The sequence below is a fragment of the Podarcis tiliguerta genome (assembly GCF_965153285.1).
Source record: "Podarcis tiliguerta genome assembly, chromosome: 17".
NCBI lineage: Eukaryota > Metazoa > Chordata > Lepidosauria > Squamata > Lacertidae > Podarcis > Podarcis tiliguerta.
Window position 1 is genome coordinate 627,957 of NC_139550.1, and position 23,448 is coordinate 651,404.

General features: G+C 44.9%; 2 protein-coding genes and 1 long non-coding RNA gene across 4 annotated transcripts in view; 2 read left to right on the forward strand and 1 right to left on the reverse strand.

The window, feature by feature from the left end:
- Window positions 1–2,280, forward strand: part of LOC310668082 — a 66,173-nt gene extending 63,893 nt beyond the window's left edge. Inside the window, exon 2 of the long non-coding RNA XR_014506612.1 lies at window positions 1,024–2,280. This is a non-coding gene — a long non-coding RNA (uncharacterized lncRNA). The remainder of the gene's footprint in view (window positions 1–1,023) is intronic.
- On the reverse strand, window positions 1,989–13,215 carry RABL3 (RAB, member of RAS oncogene family like 3). The gene is made up of 8 exons (XM_083420724.1): window positions 13,124–13,215; window positions 10,449–10,540; window positions 8,777–8,906; window positions 7,686–7,800; window positions 7,286–7,436; window positions 5,417–5,488; window positions 3,673–3,711; window positions 1,989–2,739 (listed from the first exon to the last, which is right to left on the reverse strand). Exons 1-8 carry the CDS (start codon window positions 13,167–13,169, stop codon window positions 2,674–2,676), a joined length of 711 nt encoding a protein of 236 aa, XP_083276850.1. The 5' UTR covers window positions 13,170–13,215; the 3' UTR covers window positions 1,989–2,673.
- A 130-nt stretch (window positions 13,216–13,345) lies between these two features.
- GTF2E1 (general transcription factor IIE subunit 1) lies at window positions 13,346–23,448 on the forward strand. 2 transcript variants are annotated; one of them, XM_083420321.1, is made up of 6 exons: window positions 13,346–13,486; window positions 14,312–14,563; window positions 15,443–15,897; window positions 16,622–16,823; window positions 18,987–19,228; window positions 21,435–23,448. In XM_083420321.1, exons 3-6 carry the CDS (start codon window positions 15,450–15,452, stop codon window positions 21,863–21,865), a joined length of 1,323 nt encoding a protein of 440 aa, XP_083276447.1. In that variant the 5' UTR covers window positions 13,346–13,486; window positions 14,312–14,563; window positions 15,443–15,449; the 3' UTR covers window positions 21,866–23,448. The 2 variants fall into 2 exon arrangements, with proteins under 2 accessions (XP_083276447.1, XP_083276448.1); XM_083420322.1 differs by lacking the exon at window positions 13,346–13,486 and adding an exon at window positions 13,771–13,852.

Below are 23,448 nucleotides of genomic sequence, written 5' to 3' on the forward strand. Positions count from 1 at the left end.
GGGCGGGCCGCCCCGTGTGTCACCACTGAGGAGGGTGACAAAAAGCCAGGTGGCACTCACCGTGGGGCCTGCAATGCGCCTGAGCCACACATCTCTCCTGGTAGTGATGTGGTGACTTGGGCACGTGCAGCCTCTGTGGTGCCCCAAATGGTCCACCCACACCCTCCCCCTCAGCTGTAGGGCGGCTAGGGGGAAGGAGCAGTGGCGTAGGGTGGGTTGTCAGCACCCGGGGCAAGGCAAGTAATTTGCTCCCCCTAACCCATGGATTTGCGCCCCCTAACCCTACCCCCCAGATGTTGAGCCTGGTGCGGCCGGCCCCCCCTGCACCCCCACGCTACGCCACTGGGGAGGAGGCAGGCAGACTCCTTGGAGGCCCCCTGGAGCATCCTGCCCTGACTCGCCCCCTCCTGTGGGCAGCTGGCCCTGCCTCTGGGTGCAGGGCACACGTGCTGCTCCAGGCGCCTGATCAGCTTACTGTGCCACTGGGATAGAGTAGAGTCCTTTTTTAATTTATTTTTTGTGGAATATGGATAGAAAAGTTTCAAAATGAGAGCAAGAACATTGGCTATTCTTTTATTATTACTATTATTTTGTTTTACATATTTAATATTATAATCATATCACAACACATCCGAAGTTACAAGGTTCCCCCGAATCTCTAGACTTCGCACCTTCCCCTCCATGGTTCTGTTGTTAAACCTTTTCTATTGCATCTTTTTAAAAATAATCCATATTTTTAATAACTCCATTGTGTCCATAGTTCTTGTTATATTACAGTGGTACCTCGGGTTACAGGTGCTTCAAGTTACAGAGTCCACTAACCCAGAAATAGTTTATTTCCTTGACATCTGATGGGAAGGCATTCCACAGGATGGGTGCCACCACCGAAAAGGCCCTCTTTCTGGTTCCCTGTAACCTCACTTCTCACAGTGAGGGAACCACCAGAAGGCCCTCGGCGCTGGACCTCAGCGTCCAGGCAGAACGATGGAGGTGGAGATGCTCCTTCAGGTCTACTGGACCGAGACCATTTAGGGCTTTAAAGGTCAGCACCAACACTTTGAATTGTGCTCGGAAATGTACTGGGAAACTATGCTCATTCTAATTCCATGGTTAGCACATGCTTGGAAGTGTGGGATAAGTGTGGCACAAAATGCAGACGTAGGGAACCTGTGCTTGCAATGCCATTTTATTCAAACTTTTTATGTCAGCTGATGGGTCAGGGCTCCTATCTGCACTGTCTCAGGTGCCTGCAGCCAAAGCAGCAGGATTTAACCCCCCACTTAGCAGATGATGGGTTAAATCCTGCTCAGTTTGATCAAACTTGCCCATTCCCTCTTGTGATCAGATGCACAAAGCCAAAGGAAGCAGCAGGGGGGGGGAGGGGGACAGGTCTGCTATCCTTCACTGCAAGCCTGTTTCTTGGAAGGTGTGTGCTGCAAAAACAAATACTTTTTTTTCCTGCATCCCTGCATGATGAAGAAGTCTTGCTGCGTGGAGGGAGAAACCTGCTTCATGTAGACATGGGCTCTGATAGGGACTTCTCCATGGAGCAGTGCTGCAGGAAAAAATGGCGTCTGCGTGCTTTGCTGACCCTGGGTTTTTCCACCTACATCACTACACAACAAAGAAATTGTGCCTCCCACAGGAAAAGGGAAAATAATTATTTAGAAAAAGCAGTTCCTTGCAAAAGGGGTTCTTTCACCTCTGCTCCCTGTGAGCGCATGCTGAGCATGGGTTAAATTCTGCCCAGTTTTGCTGCATGCAAGTCCCAGGGGGAGGAGTGTTTACCCAAGGATACCTGCCAGTGCAAAAGATACACAAAGCATGTCCTGGCTGAAGAGAGTTTCTGATGGACAGTGACTGGATTTAAGAGGGCATTCAGACCTATTTCTCAACCTTCCCAGACATATGCTCTAAGTATTCGAGTCCTGTGCATATGAGTATCTAGTGTTCTTTGCTTAAATGCAAAAACTCAATTAAATATCCACCAGGTTTTTAATTTTTTATTATTGTGCTTAGCAACATCATTTATTTTCAATGTCGGCTTCCCATTTCACTCTCTTATTTTTTACACAACTCGTTACAGCTCATAGATATTTTGGGTAGGGGGTCCCTTAGCAACAGGATGAAATCAACGCCATAGCATCAGCAAAAGTATTGTTCAGTAAGCTGGAATGCTGATGTTTTCATTGCTTATAAGCCTTTGATTCTTAAATTATTTTTCCAAATCCACCTCAGTGCAACCATTCTGCTAGGGGTGGAAGCACAGGTTCATAAAACTTTCAGAACACAGAAAAAACATGGGTTTGCATTCAACCAAGTCATGCTCAGAGGAGACCCCTTGGAAATAAATAAACTTAACTTGTTCATTGACTTCAGTGGGCCTACTCTAGGTAGCACTTGGATGGATATAACCCCATTTTATGGGGCAGCATATTCCACGATCCAGTGAAATCATTGCACTCTGTCCAAAAGATCTCGGGTTCTTTCCAGAGGTCTGGAAGGAGATCCTTCTGCACATGTTCAGAAGCACTTGAAGTGGAGCAGTCTTGGCTTGGATTTATGTGCTCCAAAACTTGATTTTGTTAGCAAAAGTATCTGTTGTGGTAACAGGAATGTTGCAGTAAAAGCGTTATCGTTCTTTTCCCATAGTCTCTAGTTGGCAAGTGGTGGTCAGTCGTAGTGAAGATTCTTTACAAAGCCGCCTCCAAATCTTTTCCTCTCTGGGAAGCTAGGAATCTGTTAGACAAAAAACCTTACATTAGAATTGGTTTTTACCAGTCCTTTTCAACCCGTGTGCCGTGAATGATGGTCAGGGGTGCCGCAGGCAACAATGGCCTCTGTCCCTCTTTCCTTCCCTCCCTCTTCTGATCCCTTCTTGCATCTCTGCCCCCCATAGACTTGCAAGGCTCTTTGTTGCAGCAACTCTGGCTTCCAGCTCTGCAGGCAAATGGTGCCTCTGCGAGGCTCCTCTCTTGGGGCGGGGGGGGGGGGAGGGCAGCCCAGAGACATGAGGCAGTAGCAGCGGCTGCCCGGAGGACTCCCGAGTAGAGGGGAGAGGAGAGGAGGTTGAGGGAACACTTCATAAAGGAGGGTGTTCACAAAGGGGTGAGGGGTTGCTGGTGCTGCAGGGGTGGCATAGGGGGTGCCGCAGAAAGAATGTAGTTGGTCAAGGGAGCTGTGGACTCAAAATGGCTGAAAATCTCTGGATATACAATCTTGGCAGAAGTACCTGGCATTGCCCGGGAATTTTTAGAAACAAAGAAATACTGCCTTTTGCAATTTCAGAACCACTTGAAGCATCCATCGTGTTGAGGTATTTCAATTGATTTGTTTGATGTGTTCAATGCAAACAGCTGAAAATCTGTAAATTTTGATAATAACCCTGATTTGCAATGGGGGTTGAATAATTCTGACTGCAACTCTATGATGACATAACTACCATTACCAGACATTACCTTCTGCGTACATTTTGAGACATACCTACTTGCTTTCCTTCCCAGCTCTTTGCTGAGGAGATTAAAAATTAAGCAAAGCAGAGGCTTTATCTCATTGGTGAGTTTTGCAATGACTAGGATTACATCAGTGCTTGTCCTTTTGACATCTCTTCCTATTTTCCCCCCTTTGCCAAAGCTTTCAAAATTTTAACTGTTAAGGAGAGAGCACACCTACCTGGTTACCATCTCGTAAGTAGTACCTCTTCTCTATGACCTGAAACAAAAATAAAAAGAGAAGAGGAAGTGTTGTGCATTGGTTTATACAACAGATGTTGTGGCAGCCCTATTGGTTTGAATAAGGATGTTTCCATATGGTGCCATTGCCCAGCCTGGCTGAGTGTAATTAAATTCACACAGCATTGCAGCCTGGAGCCGGTTACAATCTATGGCAAAGGCTGAAAGAGCATGGGACTTTTTTCTAAAAAGAAAGAAAGACTTTTAAACACAGGCCCTAGAAGGACTTCGCAATGAGAAGGTATTTTTCTCCCTCCAAAAGATTGCCCTGGATTTTTTCTGGGGCATTCTGAGAAGAACTGTAGAGAAAAATCCAGTTTGATGTTGAAGTCAGGATATCTGTATTAACTTTGCAGCCTCAGCAGCGTAGGCCAGCCCACTGCCTCAAGAGGCTTCGGCCAAGAGGGCAAACAAATCTAAGGGCTCCTGCATTCCTGCAGTGGTTGAGAGTTGGCTTCCGTGGGGTGTTGGCGAGGGAATGGAGAGTTGGCTTCCTCCACCATCTGCTGGCTTCTGCTTCCTCTGGCAAGACCACTGCCATCCAGCCAACCTGCAGGGAGAGGCGCTGCCCTTTTTTCATATAACTTTTATGAAATTTTTTGTTTTACAATTTAAAATACTCATGTTAACATCCTTAAAAGATCAATGACTTTCCTTCTTATCTTTCCATAGTTCATTTTGCATATCCCATATTTTACAAAAACTAAACCATTCAGTCTTCCATTATTGCATCCATCCAACTTATTTACGCTGTTGGATTTATCTTAAGGCTGCCGGCGTTTTCACATGTACACAATTTCCCCCCATATATTCAATAAACATTTCCCGATCTTCTATAAACGTATGTTCTTCTTGTTCTCTTATTCTATATGTTAGGTCTGCAAGCTGCACATATTCCATCAGCTTAAGTTGCCATTCTTCTTTGGTTGGGACCTTGCTCATTTTCCATTTTGGGGCTAATGAAACACGGGCCGCAGTAGTGGCATACATAAATACGGTAAGTTTAAGTGAAGTCTGTTGCAGCTGGATTTCTTATGAACAGTGCCAATCCTGAATGTACGGGATTTGTGACCATTGTGCTCATTTGCCTTCAGTAGCAGTAAAGCTCAGCTGAATGAAATGCCTCATTGGGAATCCTGCAATGTGTTGTAAATTTTTACTCTGCTAACTATACATTGGAATCTGCTCTGGATCAATACTGAGTAGAATTTCAATGACACCTCATTGCCTTCTATATACAGCTGTTGCATAGTCAGACAGGCAGAAAAATCTCAGAGCCTTAATTTAAAACCCAGAAATGGGCTGAGTCAGAAATGGGTGACTTCTTGCCTGTAGCCTTCTTCTGCATTACGCAAAGTACTTCCTGTATGTTCCTGCTCTGCTGTTCTCTTATCCTGCATTATTTCCTGGCGCTACCTGAACTCTTCATCTCCAGTCTTGTTAATCTGCCTATTTATCACTTGTCCAGTGTGCCTGAACTGCTCTCACAGAATACAGCACTCCCTGACCACAAATTTTTAGGTCCTCAACAGGTTGTCTCAGCCTGGCCTGCTCAGTTGCTGGAATCTGTTCAAGCAGCTGCAAAGGAAATTCAGTGGCCTATGCAATTCACATCAGGTTACTCACTTTCTATGCTGCAAAAATGAAAAAGCAATAGATATGCAGTACCTAACTGAAAGACTCACCTTGTCAAAGAATCTACTGAGCTTCACAGCGTTGGAGGAGCCTGCAGCCAGGTAGCGCGGGTTGGTGCAGTCCTGAAAACATCAACAGGTAACTTTCTCTTGAGAGTCATTGAAACCACAATCCTTAACAAGCACATGAGTTCTGAACTGCAAGACATCATCCTGTGCTCAATAGGGCTGGGCGATATATTGTCCAAAACAGGTTTGAAGTCCATATTGTGATAATGATTTCAAAATGTTTGACCTGGCAATCTCTCTCTCTCTCTCTCTCTCTCTCTCTCACACACACACACACACACACACATATATATATAGTGTGTGTGTGTGTTATGCAAAAATCACAATGTGGGGAAAACTGTGAAGCCAGCCAGTGCCTCTACATAGCTCCATCCTTATTGCAGACATCATGATAGATCAGTATATCACGATGTTTAGCTGGTGATATATCATGATGCTGAAAACCAAATATCGCCAACCCTAGGGCTCAAACTGAAGCCATAGCTGTGTATTAGAGTCAGTTCACACAAGGGAATTTTTTTATGTGGACAATCAGTTTCACGTAGAAAGACAGGAATCAACCAGTTGTGCCCAAGCTTGGTAGCCAACAATTATTTCTATTAGCCACTGAGAATATAACAGAAATGTCCTTGACCACCTGAAGAATGCTGCTCACTTTCCACTGACCAAATGAAGCCTGTCTTGCCACTTACACACAAAATTAATTAAAAGATCAAGTAACATCTTTTCTCCACAAGTTCATGCCCCTGAGCATCTATGTCCTGAATGAGGTAACTGTGCCCCTGAAGGACCAGGTGCACAGCCTGGGAGTCAATTTGGACTCACAGCTGTCCATGGAGGCACAAGTCAATTCTGTGTCCAGGGCAGCTGTCTACCAGCTCCATCTGGAACATAGGCTGAGACCCTATCTGCCCGCGGACTGCCTCGCCAGAGTGGTGCATGCTCTGGTTATCTCCCGCTTGGACTACTGCAATGCGCTCTATGTGGGGCTTTGAAGGTGACCTGGAAACTACAACTAATCCAGAATGCAGCAGCCAGACTGGTGACTGGGAGAGGCTGCTGAGACCATATAACACCGGTCTTGAAAGACCTACACTGGCTCCCAGTACGTTTCCGAGCACAATTCAAAGTGTTGGCGCTGACCTCTAAAGCCCTAAATGTCCTTGGCCCAGTATACCTGAAGTAGCGTCTCCACCTCCATCATTCAGCCCGGAGACCGGGGTCCCTCTCCTGAGGGCCTTCTGGCGGTTCCCTCCCTGCGAGAAGTGAGGTTACAGGGAACAAGGCCGAGGGCTTTCTGGGTAGTGGCGCCCGCCCTGTGGAACGCCCTCCCAGCAGATGTCAAAGAAATAAACAACTATCTGACTTTTAGAAAACATCTGAAGTCAACCCTGTTTGGGGACGTTTTTAATGTTTGATGCACTCCACCTCATTTGTGCCTGAGCACAGCCTAACAGAAATTTGTTTTCAGTAACAGGCTGAAAGTGTTTCCCCCACAGGATAAATCTACTCTAGGTTTTTCTGGCAGCCTAATGTAGTTGCTGTAATGGAATCTCTCTCCTGGCCTCCACCTCCTGCTGCAACCAATGCTGTGAATAATTAGGCTGCCGCTATTAAAACTGACAGAGATGCAGACGGATTATCATTCTTTAACAATAGCAAATTCTCTGAATTATTTAAAGTATGCAACGCATACTATTCTGGTTAACTCTGTAACGTTTGAGTAAATCATTTGAAGATTGCATAAACACAATAAATCTGATTTGGGGGGAAAGTATTCATGCCCTTTTCCATATACATATATATAAAATCTTAATCCAAATTGACAAAAATAAGGTCCAAAATACCAACCAGATTAATTTCTTCTGCACTGAAATCCTCAGCAAGGAAAGCAGTTCTGGTCAAGACGTCACTGCGTTTCCCTTCTGGGATCTGGTCCAGCTTGGTCCCTATGACAAGCAGCGGGATCTGGTTATCAGCAAACTGCTCACGGTCATAGTCCCTACACAAGAAAAAGAGGATGTGTGTGTGTCAGTAAATGATATTTTCCACTGGTCATTAAATTCACTAACTGGGAGGGAAGCAGCAGCAGATGTAGAACGTTTGTTCATATGTGGTGGACTTGTAAAAGGGTAAAAGAGTATTGGGAAATACTCTCCAACACACATTTTGGAAAAGGGGAGAGACACTCTCAACTTATCTCACCCCTCCATCACATCTGCCGTGATTGTCAGGTCCTCTGCAGACTCACCCATTGGTCACCAGCACTCCTGATGGGCCCACATCTCTGTTGAGAGCTTCCAAAGACCACCGATACAGGTTCTGGGAGGACTTCTTGTTGGTTAAGTCGTGTACTAAAATTATGCCTAAATAAGTACAAGGCCATTCATAAATACAATGACTTCTTCCAAACACCGTCTAAATTATGCTGAAAGACATTGCAGGGTGAGAACACAAGGCAAGGTTGAAAGAACCGCACAACTAGTTTCACATACCCAAGGTAGTTTGGGTCTTTTTGTTTCCTGTACAGCACCCTATGCAATTTGCTTTTGAAATCAAAGGGAATCTCCAATTTACTGCCCTTGATTATTCTCTTTTCTATTGTTCCAAGTCCTCTCCTACGGGAAAACTGGGGTTACATGCTTCCCTCACGCCATTCATTATGGACTACCTCTCAGAATTCCCTTTGATCAATGCAGGAATTTTGAAAGTCGTTTTATTTAAGAGATGTTGCAACTTATGGAGATCAATCTTATAGCACCCCTTTCCATCCCCAGCCAGATAGTTTCAACAGAACATTGCTACACATGTTGAGGACTCTAGTCCCTAAACAGGAAAGACAAGACATGTTAACTATTTCATATATCCTTCTAAGTGTTCTTCTCCTTCAGAGTTGGTGTTGCACGTTTGGTTCTTTCCAACCATACAGCTCCATGAACACAAATTCTAAAAGGATCAGAGCTCCAAGGGCCTTGTGCTTTTAATCCCCAGTCTCTCAGTATGTGTGGCGTTGTATGCACTGTGGCAGAGGGTTGCCACAAATTTAATCTGTTTGCAAGCTTGTGTCTACCAGGTTACAAACAGGCACCATGAACACCTTTACACCCAGAAAATGATTTCAGAAAGCAATTTTAAGCAGATTTGCCAGAATGTACATGTATATGGTATCTACAAAAGTAAAAAAAATTCTTATCTAAATTCAGCCAAGTAAAGAACCCTGCTGTGATATCAGAAACTCTCCCTTGCAGGACTTCTGGAATAGCTTCTGCATGAACCAAGTTAACAGGTGTTCTCATAGAATGAAAGTAATAGGAAACAGATCTTAAAACCTGCATACATTACCGTTAACTGAGTTGTAGAACACAACACGTGTGCTTTTTACACTACTGGCACTGCCCACTGAACCACCAACATCCCATAATTCAATATAATAAGTCTTCTCTTCTGGGGTTCCTTCTTTGTAGTCATGAATCTGAAAATGAAAGACCAAGAGCGCCATGTATGTAGAACAAGGAAATACAGATTTCTACTTGAAGGCATATGGCTTGGTTACAAACCATCAATCTATTGTTGTGCCTTTTGTAATGGTTTTGTCCATAAAAATAAATATAAGATTCGTTTTCGTATTATCCTAACAACTACTTTATATAGGGCCATCAGCATGCATAGCACTTTGCTGCTCCTCCAAAGGCCTTCATGAAAAGGGTGGGTTTTGGAGAGGGGTTTAAGAGCATGAGAACTGACATGCTGGATCAAAATCCATCTGGTCTGACATTCAGCTTCCACTAGCAGCTAGCTACCAAAAGCTCAAGAACCAGGGGCATGACGATGACAGCTGTCCTCTCTTTTGGCTCCAGCATTTGGTACCAAGATGCAAACTGACGCTTCACATGTAAATTCCATTTAATTTCCCTGCCAAATAGCTGTTGATAGGCACCCCCATGACTTCTTCTAATCCTTAAAAAAAATCATTTGAGGGGAAGGAGGCACTCGATCCATAGATCATGTGCTTGCTACCATGGTTGCTTCTTCTAACATTTCTAGAGGACATAAGCGAGGAACTACTATAGGATCAGTTGAAAAAGCTGCAAGTTATGAGTATATTTCGTCCCATTCCTAGTCATCCAGATGTCTTCATTAATGGTCCAGTGGTTCCCAATTGGTGGTCCTTGTAACCCCCCACTGGCACCATTCTCCTAACAAAACTACCACAGAGACCTCAAACTTTTCAAAAGTAGGGGGTCTATGGCTTGGCTGTTAAAAAGCACGGGACCCAAAGTATTTAGCTAATTGGGAACCACTGTATTAGACAAAATATGTGAGGGAACACATCATGGAGGGAATAGCACAGAGGAGAACAAACTATTCCCCAACCACTTCTATGAATACAGCCAGTGCAGTCTGTCAAAGGCAAGTTGATCCGCTCAGGGCTGTTCAATCTCCTGCAAGGGCAAGCATGTGGTCTGCCAAAATTTGGTGATTTGATGTATCAAAAGCTGCTGCAAGGCCACACCAGTTCAACTGGGTAACGTTACCTCAGCCTTCTGTTTAACAAATTGCCTGCCTGGTATCCATAGGTGACCAGGAATTCCTTGCAAACATGTGACCAGGCTGGCAAAGAAGAGACAACTCTTTCCATTCCTTCTCCACCAGTCAACTTAGCAGCTGGCAGCGATTAGGGGAGACTTCCTTTCTTCTGTCGCCAACACAAAACCATGGTCTACTAGCTTTTCAGGAGTTTAGAAAAAAATGGTGCGCCCGTAACTTTTGTGGGTTTATTTACAAATCTGCATTACTTTATCTACACCAGAGGCTGGATTGAAAACAGATAAACCTACTAATGCTTGCCTGCTTCAGAACCAAGATTTCTTGCTCCCTACTGCAATAGCCTATTGTTTCACAATTCCCGTTGCAACCTGATTAGATGTTTTTACTTTGCCAATAAGCCTTCAGAATTTCCCTCGTCTTTGAAGTGAAATACCACCAAACAATAGAAATTTATAGTTCCACCTACTCGGACATCAACGGAGCAGCCTACAGTCCAAGACGGGTTTCCCAACATCTGATTGTGACATAAGAGGTGAACAAGCGACGACTTCCCCACACCTGCAAAAAAAGGCAACTGCAAACTAAGCCTTCATAGCAAGTGAGACATCACTGCCTTCCTTGTAAATTTTCTGTGTAGTTTAAATTAAGGAGGAACAAGCAGATTTTGAAACTCCTAGTAGGATAGCCCTTAGAGCAGCCTTCCCCAACCCTGGGTCTCCAGACGTCCTGTACCTTTCATACCTTTTACCTGCAGGGTGAGGACTAGAGATGGGAAGGCCTGGGGGGGGGGGAGACCAGAAAAATTGGGGGGAAAGCCAGGTTTTTTCCAAATGGAAAAAAATGTCTTTGGAAAAATACCTGGTTTATTTCCATATTTCCCCGGTTCTTTCCCAGGCCTTCCCATCTCTAGTGAGGACCAAAGGAGGGTGATGTGTCCCCCACCAGAGGTACTACCCCTCTCCCTAACACCCATTAAAGGTAAAGGACCCCTGAGAGTTAAGTCCAGTTGCAAATGACTCTGGGATTGTGGCGCTCGTCTCGCTTTACTGGCCGAGGGCAGCCGACGTTTGTCCGCAGACAGTTTTCCCGGGTCATGTGGCCAGCAGGACTAAGCCGCTTCTGGCGAACCAGAGCAGTGCACAGAAACGCCGTTTACCTTCCCACCTGAGTGGTACCAATAATAATAATAATTTATTTCCCCAGCCACTCTGGGCGGCTCCCAATCGAGTGTTAAAAACAACACAGCATTAAATATTAAAAACTTCCCTAAACAGGGCTGCCTTCAGATGTCTTTTAAAGATAAGATAGCTGCTTATTTCCTTCACATCTGAAGGGAGGGTGTTCCACAGGGCGGGCGCCACTACCGAGAAGGCCCTCTGTCTGGTTATTAATCTACTTGCACTGTGTGCTTTCAAATTACAGTGGTGCCTCGGGTTAAGTACTTAATTCGTTCCAGAGGTCCGTTCTTAGCCTGAAACTACTCTTAACCTGAAGCACCACTGTAGCTAATGAGGCCTCCTGCTGCCGGAGCCCAATTTCTGTTCTCATCCTGACGCAAAGTTCGTAACCCGAGGTACTATTTCTGGGTTAGCGGAGTCTCTAACCTGAAGCGTATTTAACTTGAAGTGTATGTAACCCAAGGTACCACTGTATTGCGCTTCTTGATGCATGCCAGCCTTCCTTCTGGATCGTGTTAACGAACACCTTCTACCCGAATACAGTGGTACCTTGGGTTAAGTACTTAATTCGTTCTGGAGGTCTGTTGTTAACCTGAAACTGTTATTAACCTGAAGCACCACTTTAGCTAATGGGGCCTCCTGTTGCTGCCGCGCCGCCAGAGCACGATTTCTGTTCTCATCCTGAAGCAAAGTTCTTAACCTGAGGTGCTATTTCTGGGTTAGCGGAGTTTGTAACCTGAAGCGTCTGTAACTTGAGGTACCACTGTACTAGGTTGGCAGGAGCTGTGACGGAGAAACGGGAGCACACTCTGTTGTGGGGATTTGAACCGCTGACCTTTCGATCAGAAAGCCCTAGACTCAGTGGTTTAGACCACAGCGCCACCCGCGTCCCTACACCCATGTAACACCCATTAAAAAGGTAAAGGACCCCTGACCATTAGGTCCAGTCGTGGCTGACTCTGGGATTGCGGCGCTCATCTCGCTTTACTGGCTGAGGAAGCCGGCGTATAGCTTCCGGGTCATGTGGCCAGCATGACTAAGCCGCTTCTGGCGAATCAGAGCAGCGCACAGAAATGCCATTTACCTTCCCGCCAGAGTGGTACCTATTTATCTACTTGCACTCTGATGTGCTTTCAAACTGCTAGGTTGGCAGGAGCAGGGAACAAGCAACGGGAGCTCACCTCGTCGTGGGGATTCGAACCGCTGAGCTTCTGATCGGCAAGTCCTAGGCTCTGTGTTTAACCCACCCACGTCCCTACACCCATTACATCTATATTATTATGAATTATTACTATTATTATTATATACAGTGGCACCTTGGGTTAAGAACTTAATTCGTTCTGGAGGTCCGTTCTTAACCTGAAACTGTTCTTAACCTGAAACACCACTTTAGCTAATGGGACCTCCTGCTGCCGCCGCACGATTTCTGTTCTCATCCTGAAGCAAAGTTCTTAACCCGAGGTACTATTTCTGGGTTAGCAGAGTCTGTAACCTGAAGTGTCTGTAACCTGAAGCATCTGTACTCCAAGGTACCACTATACTCTCCTTTTCCTCCTCATATTGAAATCCTGCCCCTCAATGAGGCCAAACTTAGAGGCACAAAACGTTTAGGGATCTGCGTCCCCACAGAAAAAAAGCACTGGATAATTCCCAAAATACTGAACACCATGTATTGCAGCAGCAAATACAGTGGTACTTCTGGTTACGGGGTCTGTAACCTGAAGCACTATTTCTGGGTTAGCAGAGTCTGTCACCTGAAGTGTCTGTAACCTGAAGCGTCTGTAACCCGAGGTACCACTGTATTATGAATTATTACTATTATTATGATATACACCCAGAGTGTTGGCAAGTCACTTCCTCTTCCCCGCAGCCTGAAGTCAACTGTGGGGATTTCCCTTCCCTTCTCCCCTCGCTGCCTGCCGGGACCTCACCTGCCCTCGCCCCCCCCCCCCCCCCCGCTCACCTGAATCCCCCAAGACCAGCACCTTCACCCTCTCCAGAGCAGCCATCGCCCCTGCACCAAGTGAGCGACGCGCCCGCCAGCCAATAGCAGCTCTCCGAGGTAGGAAAACCCGTCGCAGTTCCTCTCTTTCTCCCTATTGGCTGGCAGCCGCGCCGCTCGGCCCACCCCACTCCAGCTTTCGCGCTCGTCATTGGCTCTCGGAGTGGGGCGAGGCGGGAAGCCGCGCGTCACGGAGGGACCGTTGCCTTACCTTTCGCCGGCGTCGCGCGGCAGTGACGCGTCTGCGCCGGCGACGGCCTCGCTCGCCCACTTGGTGCGGCCTGGCGGCGGCAAAGAAGCGGGCTCGTCCGGTGCTCCTCGCAGGTCAGTCGAACCGGCTCTCGGGGGGGGGGGGGGACGGAGGCCGAATCCCCGCAAGCCTTCGCCCCCTAGCCCCGGCGCACGCTTATGACGTCCCACATCCCCATTCTGCCCCCTCAGCCTCCGGGTTGCCCTTAGCAGCAGGAACATCCCTTGGTACCTCAGCCAGACAAGAGATGGGGAGGCCTGGGGGGAAACCCGGAAAAATGGGGGGGGGGAGCCAGGGTTTTTCTGGGGGGGACCGGGGCGGGACTGGCTTTCCACCCAATTTTTCCGGTTATTTCCAGGCCTTCCTATCAACCCCGGGCGGCTCTCAACAGAAGACCAGAAACACGACAAAACTTCCCTAAACAGTTGCCAGTCTTTTGGGTGAGGTTTTCTGCTTTCTCCACATGAAATTTAAAATCTCAAATGAAAGGTGGAGAAATAGTGGAGAGTATGCAGTAGAAGTAAATAATAAAAATTATATCAGATTCCCGTACAGTGGTACCTGGGGTTACAGATGCTTCAGGTTACAGACTCCGCTAACCCAGAAACAGTGCTTCAGGTTAAGAACTTTGCTTCAGGATGAGAACAGAAATCGGGCTCCGGTGGCGTGGCAGCAGCAGGAGGCCCCATTAGCTAAAGTGGTGCTTCAGGTTAAGAACAGTTTCAGGTTAAGAACAGACCTTCAGAACGAATTAAGTTCTTAACCCGAGGTACCACTGTATCTAATTTTGTGCCTGTTCAAGTAGAAACGGAGGGATTCCCCCAGCCCGCAACTGATGAGTAAGCCCATAGAAAATAGAAAGCCCGAGTATAAACTTGTTGAACTTTATACTTTATTAGGCACTATATGAGGGGAATGGGGAAAAGATGAAGATTTATCGAAAGAAAATCAGAAGAAGATGGTTTGAAAGCCAGAGGAGTGTGGTATGATCAACAATCCCCTGGAAGTTTGGTAAAAGGGCAGAGAAGATGATGATTTGTCCAGGAGAAGATCCATGAGTACCATAGTGAGAGCACTTCTAATGAAAACTAGATTGAAGAGGATCAAAGAGAATTGAATAACAAGCAGGAAAGGCAGTGTAGCTAGAAGAGGTGGGTATGACTGGAAAAACTTGGTTCAGCTGAGTAATGAGGAGCTGTAGCTTATGGCAAAAAAAAGAAAAAAAAGATCAACTTTGTTCTCAAGTATGGAGGCAGGAAATACAGAGAGACAGATGAGATTCATATTACATGTTATTAAACTTTTTCTACAAGATTGAAAGATCTGGATGGGAGGAGTGGTTAAGGAAGGGTTGAGAAGTCGAAAACAGGACTCCAAACTAGAAATAAGTGATGGAGTAACATATCCTTGAATATATGTAGATAACTCCATCTGCCCACAAAGCCAGTAAAACAAGATTAACTTGAATGATGTGTCTGACAAAAGGTTGAATAGATGTAAATAATAGGCTGTTGCTTATTTAGATAATTGGGCATTGCTGGCACTACTTTGTACTAAAAGGCAATTTCAACTTAATTTGATCGCATAGCCAAATTAAGGCTGCTTACCTAGGAGGAAGTCCCATTGAACTCAGTTGGGCTGAGAAGACAACTACAGAGTTGCATTGTAAGCCTGCAGATATTTCTGCCTTTTCATCTTAAAATCAAAAATTTCTGCAGATAAGGCAAAATTGCACCTAACTTTATCTTTGGTGGGTGGAATATTCTTGAACATCCAGCACAAAGAAGCATAATTCAAAAACATTGGCCCCGTTACAGGTAGTATAATTGTTTTTGAGATTTCATTTCTTGGTACGGATTTAAAACCCATCTGTGTTGACTGGTGGTGTGTATCTACCATTTTATGGTAAACCCAGTGCAATGACAGTGGCAATACTGTTGCTAACTGGTAAGGGGAAGACATAGTTGTGGTAATCAAAATTATTGGGCCACGGAGCTCATTTTTATAATTTCCTTCTATTGTGTTTGCAGACTTGATATGACAGACCCAGATGTTCTCACGGAAGTCCCAGCTGCTCTGAAGCGCCTTGCCAAGTATGTAGTACGTGGCTTCTATGGTACTGAACATTCCTTGGCCCTGGACATTCTGATTCGGAATCCATGTGTGAAAGAGGAGGACATGTTGGAATTGCTGAAGTTTGACCGGAAGCAGCTCCGAGCTGTTCTCAACACTCTGAAAGGGGACAAGTTCATCAAATGCAGGATGAGAGTGGAGACCGCCTCCGATGGCAAGACCACCCGGCACAACTTCTATTTCATCAACTACCGCCTGCTGGTCAATGTTGTGAAGTATAAACTAGACCACATGAGGAGGAGGATTGAGACAGATGAAAGAGATTCCACCAACCGAGCCTCCTTCAGATGCCCAATTTGCTTTAGCACCTTCACAGATTTAGAGGCCAACCAGTTGTTTGATCCCATGACAGGTAAGGTACAAGCATTCAGTTCATAAGGAACCCAACTGGGTTGGACAAATTTTTGGTGCCTTATCTGAGCAGGTTGAAGCTAATGTGGGAACAAACCACCTAACCTGGTTAGTCCATGTGATTGATCCATATTAACAGATAATTACCCTGGTGGTGGGGATATGTGGCTCGGAAACATGGAAGCATCTTACAGGCTTCATGTTGCCTATGTCTGGCTAAAGGAGATGAAAAAGCCTTCTGGAATTAAGTCTTAAATGCATCTTGGTGGAACAGCTCTGTCTCATGAGACCAGGGCCCTGCAGGATCTGATTTCTTTCCACAGGGCCTGTAAGACAGAGTTGTTCCGTCTGCCCTTTGGCTTGGAGCCAATTTGATTCCCTCCCTCCCTCTCTTTCTTTTTTCTTTTCCTTCTCCTCCTGCGATGAGGCTACATTTTAATGTTTTAATGTTTCATTATTTTAATGTTGTATTTTAATTTTGTTTTTAAGTTGTAATCATTCAACTTGTTTTTATTATTGCTTGTTAGCCGCCCTGAGCCTGGCCTTGGCTGGGGAGGGCGGGGTATAAATAAAAATTATTATTATTATTATTATTATTATCATTCCAATATCATTGTGCTTTTTCCTTTTGGTATTGTGAGGGAAATCTTTTTAATAATAAATTATTCTACTTAAAATGCTACTTAGTTGTATCTCTCTTACTTCATAGCAGCTTCTCTTCTTAGGACTTTTTCGCTGCACCTTTTGTGAGACTGAAGTGGAGGAAGATGAATCGGCAATGCCCAAAAAGGATGCACGGACGCTGGTGGCACGGTTTAACGAACAGATAGAACCTATCTATGCCCTCCTCCGCGAGACTGAGGATGTTAACCTAGCCTACGAATTACTTGAACCTGAGCCTATGGAGATTCTCGCGCTGAAACAGAGGTGGGCTTGGGGTACTGAACCTTCTGCACCTGGTACTGGTGTGTTGATATTCAAACATCCTTTTGGTGTTGGATATGTTAGGACCGCTCATGTGGCCCAGTCTTCCTTTGCACAACCTGTTGTGTGAAGAATCAGGATGCATTTAGTCTGCAGCTAAGGGGAAAGAAGACAGACCGCTGAAGAAGTAGAACTCTGTAGTGTGGCACGTAAGGATTAGTTGCTTAGCAATATGTATTACCAATTACTTTGTCTGTTATGACACTGGGATTGCTTAAGCTTCTACAGTGAGAACACAACAGTCAAATTCCTATGGGTAGCTAATTTTTTAAGCGAAGCCTTAAGTTAGGGTGGCTAACCTTTTTTTTTAGCTTGAGAGCAGCATTTACCCTTCACCAACCCTCCAGGGGAAAGTATGGCCTCGTCACACCCGCAATACGTTGCACACGACCCTCACCGTTCTCAGAAGATCAGCTGATCAGCAGATTGCTTCCTCTCTGTTCCTCACTCTGGTGACTAAGGAGTGGACAATTCCCAGTCCCATTGCGCTGCTAAACTCCACCCACCCCAGTTCTGTCTACCTTATTTGCTTAGTTATTTCTGTTTCCACCACCCATGTCGGTGAGGCCTTGGGGAGTGAGAAGAAAATGTGTGTGTGGGGGGGGGGTTGGATCAGGCCCCTGAACTGAAGCTTAGTCACCCTGCCCTATGTGTTTGAAACTAGACTCTTGAAAAGAACAACAAAAAACTTGCTTTAACAATACAGCTGATATAAAGGTGTCCATAATCCAATAACTTGTTCCAAGAAGAGGTGCTAACCATTCGTCTTCTAATGTTACAATTTTTCTCAAGACGCTTATTCCCATTTGATTTATATATAATAACTGCAAATATATTATGGCCCAATTCTTAGTTAAAAGCTCAGAATCCTGTTGGAAGATGATACTGTCCACTTGTTACAGATTACGTTGCTGATATATTAAATTAGGGCTTATCCCTACACATGACGCAAGACTAGGTGATAGAAGCCTGAGGTGATAAAATGGATTGTACCAGGCCTAATGTCCCACCCATGCACATGTAACAAACCCCAAACTGCCTGAAGGTTTAAGAAACAAAACCCAAATACATCAGAAGAGAGGTACTAGCCCAGACTGCTCCATGGCTGTACCAATTTATACTCAGAGGTAAATTAGTTTAACGTATAGGAACTTACAGGAATCCTTCAGCTATAGTCTGAAGTGATACTGGCTGTTATATCATCTCAGAACTCTTCCACCTCTCTCTGCTGTGTGTGTTTAGAACAGACTTTTATTTAGACAATATATGCCTATCCCTAATGGTTCCATTATCTGTCTTTATACAGTGGCGCTCCTCTTCATAATCCAACATTAATAAACATATAGTGATACTTATATCCCCCAGTTGAAATTTCTAGAAATTCCTGAGATAAAGACACTGCTGAGAAATCTGCATGGTTTATGGGATCATTCTATTTATTTAATTACATTGATTAATCCCCCCGCAAAGCAATGTTCTGAGAGCCACAAATCTAGTAAAACACCAAAATCACAGTGCAGAACTCTTATGAAACAAACAATCCACATCAGAGCAGAAGCTAAAAAAAATTTCAACCCTAATCACACCTTCTAATAACAGAGCCACAATTTTTTCCTTGTAGATCGAAAATGTAGAACGTTGTAAGTGTGATTTAACAGGTCAGTTTATTTAAATGAGTGAAAATACCTGTGTTAGCAAAGTGTTGTGTTTTATAGACTGGGATGCGAATGGCGCTGTGGTCTAAACCACTGAGCCTATTGGGCTTGCCGATCAGGTCAGCGGTTCGAATCCCCACGATGGGGCGTCCCAGCTCCTGCCAACCTGGCAGTTCAAAATCACGCCCGTGCAAGTAGATAAATAGGTACCACTGTGGCGGGAAGGTAAACTCTGTTTCTGTGCACTCTGGCTTTTGTCACGGTGTCCCGTTGGGCCAGAAGCAGTTTAATCATGCTGGCTACATGACCTTGAAAGCTGATGTGGACAAACACTGACTCCCTCGGCCTGAAAGCAAGATGAGCACCGCAGCCCCATAGTTGCCTTTGACTGGACATAACTGTCCAGGGGTCCTTTACCTTTTTTTTACCTGTGTTTTATTATTGTCTACAGCAAGGAGCGGGCTGCCGGTGCTTTGGCAAACAGCAGTTTATCAAGTGGGCAGCACAGGGAAGCCTGGTCTACAAAGGGACCCTCTTATGAGGACTTGTATACCCAGAATGTCATCATCAGCATGGAGGACCAAGAGGATGTGCATCAGCCAGCTAATGAAGGGAAGCCAGCTAGAGAGAGACCAGTTTGGCTGCGTGAGAGCACAGTGCAAGGGGCTTACGATCCTGATGAAGTGAAAGAAGGTAAGAAAGCTAAAAGGCAGGTATAGAATTGTCCTGTGAGCCCTGGATACTTATGGAGTAGTGGTGAGATGAGGCTAATACGAATGTCTATATAACATAAGCACTGGAGAAGCATGTGCTCTATTGTTTCTATTTGTCCAGAATTACAGGGGCATTGTCTCTCTGAGGAAGCAACGTCAGTACATAACCTCAGAGCTTAAAAGCTTGTACTGGCTACCCATGTTATTGAGGCAGGTTTAATGCTCCCGTATTAATTTCCAAGGTCCTTAGCAACTTGGGTTCATGATATCTTAAGGAGCGCCTGATCCCTTATACCCCTGCCCGTTCATGGAGATCTTTGGAGAAATTAGCTGAATGGTTCAAAACTACTAGAAGCTGTGCCTTCAGTGTTGTGGGCCCAAGCCTGTGGAACCCCCTCTCAATTGAGATTAGATAAGCAAACTCCCTACTGAACTGCAGGCACGTAGCAAAGACTTCCTTATTTCAGCGGGCATTTTAATGTACACTTAGAAATTCTGAGTATTAAGCAACATATAAATATCTGAAATTTAAACAGATCTGGGAGAAATAAAGAAGTGAAAGTGCATAATTCAGAATGGGGAAGTGTGTGCTCTACATATTTGTGCACATGCGAACACACTGTCTTAATGCTTACTCCTGGTAAAGTAGCTGCCTTCTCAGAGATGTGTAAAAAGTGTGATTAGTTTACGCTCCTTAGAACATTTACACCAGGCATAGGCAAACTCGGCCCTCCAGATGTTTGGGGCTACAACTCCCATCATCCCTGACCACTGGTCCTGTTAGCTAGGGATCATGGGAGTTGTAGCCCCAAAACATTTGGAGGGCCAAGTTTGCCTATGCCTGATTTACACTGTTTGTTTTCTAACACTGAAGTCTCAGTGACAGATGCTCTGCCCCAGGTTTGGATTTGGATTTGGATTTGATATCCCGCCTTTCACTCCCTTTAAGGAGTCTCAAAGCGGCTAACATTCTCCTTTCCCTTCCTCCCCCACAACAAACACTCTGTGAGGTGAGTGGGGCTGAGAGACTTCAGAGAAGTGTGACTGGCCCAAGGTCACCCAGCAGCTGCATGTGGAGGAGCGGGGAATCGAACCCGGTTCACCAGATTACAAGACTACCGCTCTCAACCACTACACCACACTGGTTGATTTTTAGAACTAAAGATTTTCGGAAGGTTGAGTTCCAGAAGGCTTAGTTCATTGCAGCAAAACTAACAATGTCTTGTGGGACATCTGTAGGACTTAAAATTGACATGATGCTTTCAGAAAGCTTGGAAGCAATTTATGCACATTATCTTACTGTAATTCTCACTACAACCATTTAAAGTAGCCTGGTACTATGATCCCTATATTTCCCATTGGGATGTGGGGTCAGACTGAGCAACTGGGTTGCATAAGGCTGACTGATTCATGATCAAGGTGAGATTCATAATGCAATCTCTTAGCTGCATTATACCAGCTTACCTTAGAAACCAAAATTTTGGTTGTGGCATTGCACTTCTTAGTGTCACCACACCTTTGTGGGGTTTAATCCATCCCCAGTGTCACAGGTTTACCACATTTCCTAACTGGGAATGGAAAGAGGACTGAAGATACCTCTTCCCTGCCATGTTGTTTTTTCTATGTACAGAGAAATTTCTATAGTGCTCAGTTTATAGCAGGGGTCAGCAAGGCTTACCGGGCATGGGCCAGATTACTCCCACAGAGATCCTCTGAGGGCCAGACTGGCACAGCGCGATGCCGGAAATCGCTTCTACACATGCCCAGACCCCGGAAATCACACCTGAGCCTCTTGGGCTTGCTGATCAAAAGGTCAGTGGTTCAAATCCCTGCAACAGGGTGAGCTCCCATTGCTCTGTCCCAGCTCCTGCCAACCTAGCAGTTCGAAAGCTTGCCAGTGCAAGTAGATAAATAGGTACCGTTGTGGTGGGAAGGTAAACGGTGTTTCTGTTTGCTCTGGTTTCCGTCACGGTGTTCCATTGCACCAGAAGTGGATTAGTCATGCTGGCCACATGACCCAGAAAGCTGTCTGTGGACCAACGCTGGCTCCCTTGGCCTGAAAGCGAGATGAGCGCTGCAACCCCATAGTCGCCTTTGACTGGAATTCATCGTCCAGGGGTCCTTTACCTTTTACCTTTAGTATTGCCGCAGTAGCATGTAAAGTTGCATCCCTTGTTTTCTTGCAGGTGGTCAAGACACAGATATGTTACAGGAAGGGGAAGAGGGTCAGGCTGCCCTAGACAATAATGAGGAGGTGATGCAGGCTCTGCTCATCCACGAGAAGAAAACCCCCTCTGCCTCTGTAGCTGCCATGGGAGGTCTTGCCCCATTATCTGCCACCAACGCCAGTGACTCTGAGAGCGAGACGAGCGAATCGGATGAGGACTCCCCTCCCCACGTCGCCCCGGCTGCAACAACACTCTATGGGCTGACAGAGGAAGAAGACGATGATGAGTTTGAGGTGGTGACGGAAGACCCCACTGTCATGGTGGCGGGACGCCCATTTTATTATAGTCAAGTAACCCAACGACCTGAGCTGGTGGCCCAAATGACTCTGGAGGAGAAAGACCAGTACATAGCGATGGGCCAGCGGATGTTTGAGGACATGTTTGATTAGCTCCCTTCTGCTTGTGTGCAGCATTTATAGATTGTAGTCACCTGGAAATTCTGGAACAGAGCAAAATACTGAATTATATTCCCATACATTCTGAGTTAATTCAATTGTTCTTTAGATTGACACAGAAAATGCCACATGAGTAATCAGTCAGACTAAAGAGGCAGCCAGCCAAAGATGTATGAGAGTGTGAGAGCTTGCTGGGCAATCTGGATTCCCTTCCTCACATATTTGTGTGCAGACTGAAAGTTTCCAGAGCCATTCATTTCCATGTACTTAATAATTGTTTGCTTTTGATCTGGGAAATAGCAATGCCCTTTTGATTGCTTGCTTTTCTGCCCTGAAAGGGGGTTGTAGAAGGCATTGTATTGAGTTTCCTAGATTCTGAGTCAGTCATAGCATCTCCTCTGAAAATAATATCTAAAGATGGTTGCTTCAGAACTGCATATGATCTGCTTGTAACTACTTAATGCTCTGCATACTTAATATATGGGCATTTTTTATTTCTTACACCCAGACAAGCAGGATATATATTTTGTTCCCCATGTACCATTTTCTTACAGATCCTATCGTTTCTAAAATCGATCTATAGCTGCAGAGAACATATGTACAATCATGTTAATTAATGGATAGTAAGCCACCACAGTGGTTGAAATAGCTTTTTGGAGAAAGAGGCACACTGGAGACAAGTAGACATTTTAGTTATTGCTGACTAGGAAGAAGCTGTCACAGCCTCAAAGAGCATGGTGAATTTTACAGTCTCTTAAAACTTGTCATTTTTGAAATTTATTTTCCAGGTCAGTGATTTTATTTCTTTGCTAACATGGGCGGATTCCTGGCTTTTCATGCAATCACTTCGCCTGCAGTGCTATAATTTTCAAATGAGTGGACTTGACTTCAAAATGTAAATTACCTTCAGTTCAGCCCCTACTTCCAGAAGTGCTCTTATATTTCCCATTGTATGTCATAATCTAAAGAAGGGCCAAAACTGTCAAAACATATTTTTCCCCATGCTGGATAGTCCATGTTGAATGAAAAACACTCTTCTCCATTCTTGGACTCTGCCCAAAAAAGTGATTTTGCCTAAGTTAAGACTCGGGCAGGGGATATTTTAATTTGGCACAAACCCAAAAGGTTTTCTCGATTTTGAATGATTATGCAGAACTTTGTTGTGTGTCAGTATTTAGCACAGAACAGTCTATTTTATATATCCAGCAGTGCCTACACAAGCAAAGCCGATCTTGTAATGTTTTACGTTTTAAAAACATTTACAGCTTTTAAAAATCATTGTTTTTCTTATTTGGCATTATAGTAGAGCAGAGTGGTAAAAGGACTGTGTATTTTAAAACTGTAGCATCTGCCACACACGCTGTTTTAATTTACTGAAATGGTACATGTTATCGGTCCCTTAAAATGTAAAACCGTTGTATATTGACCCTCTATGTTTTGTTAGTCTGTGAAGTTTCTCTTAAGATTTTATCTTTGGAAATTTTGATAGGTAATAGACACACAATCTTTAAACTATGGTCTAAATTTTAATTCCCTCTTAAAATAAAAAGGCACAAACAACATGTTCCACCGAACAA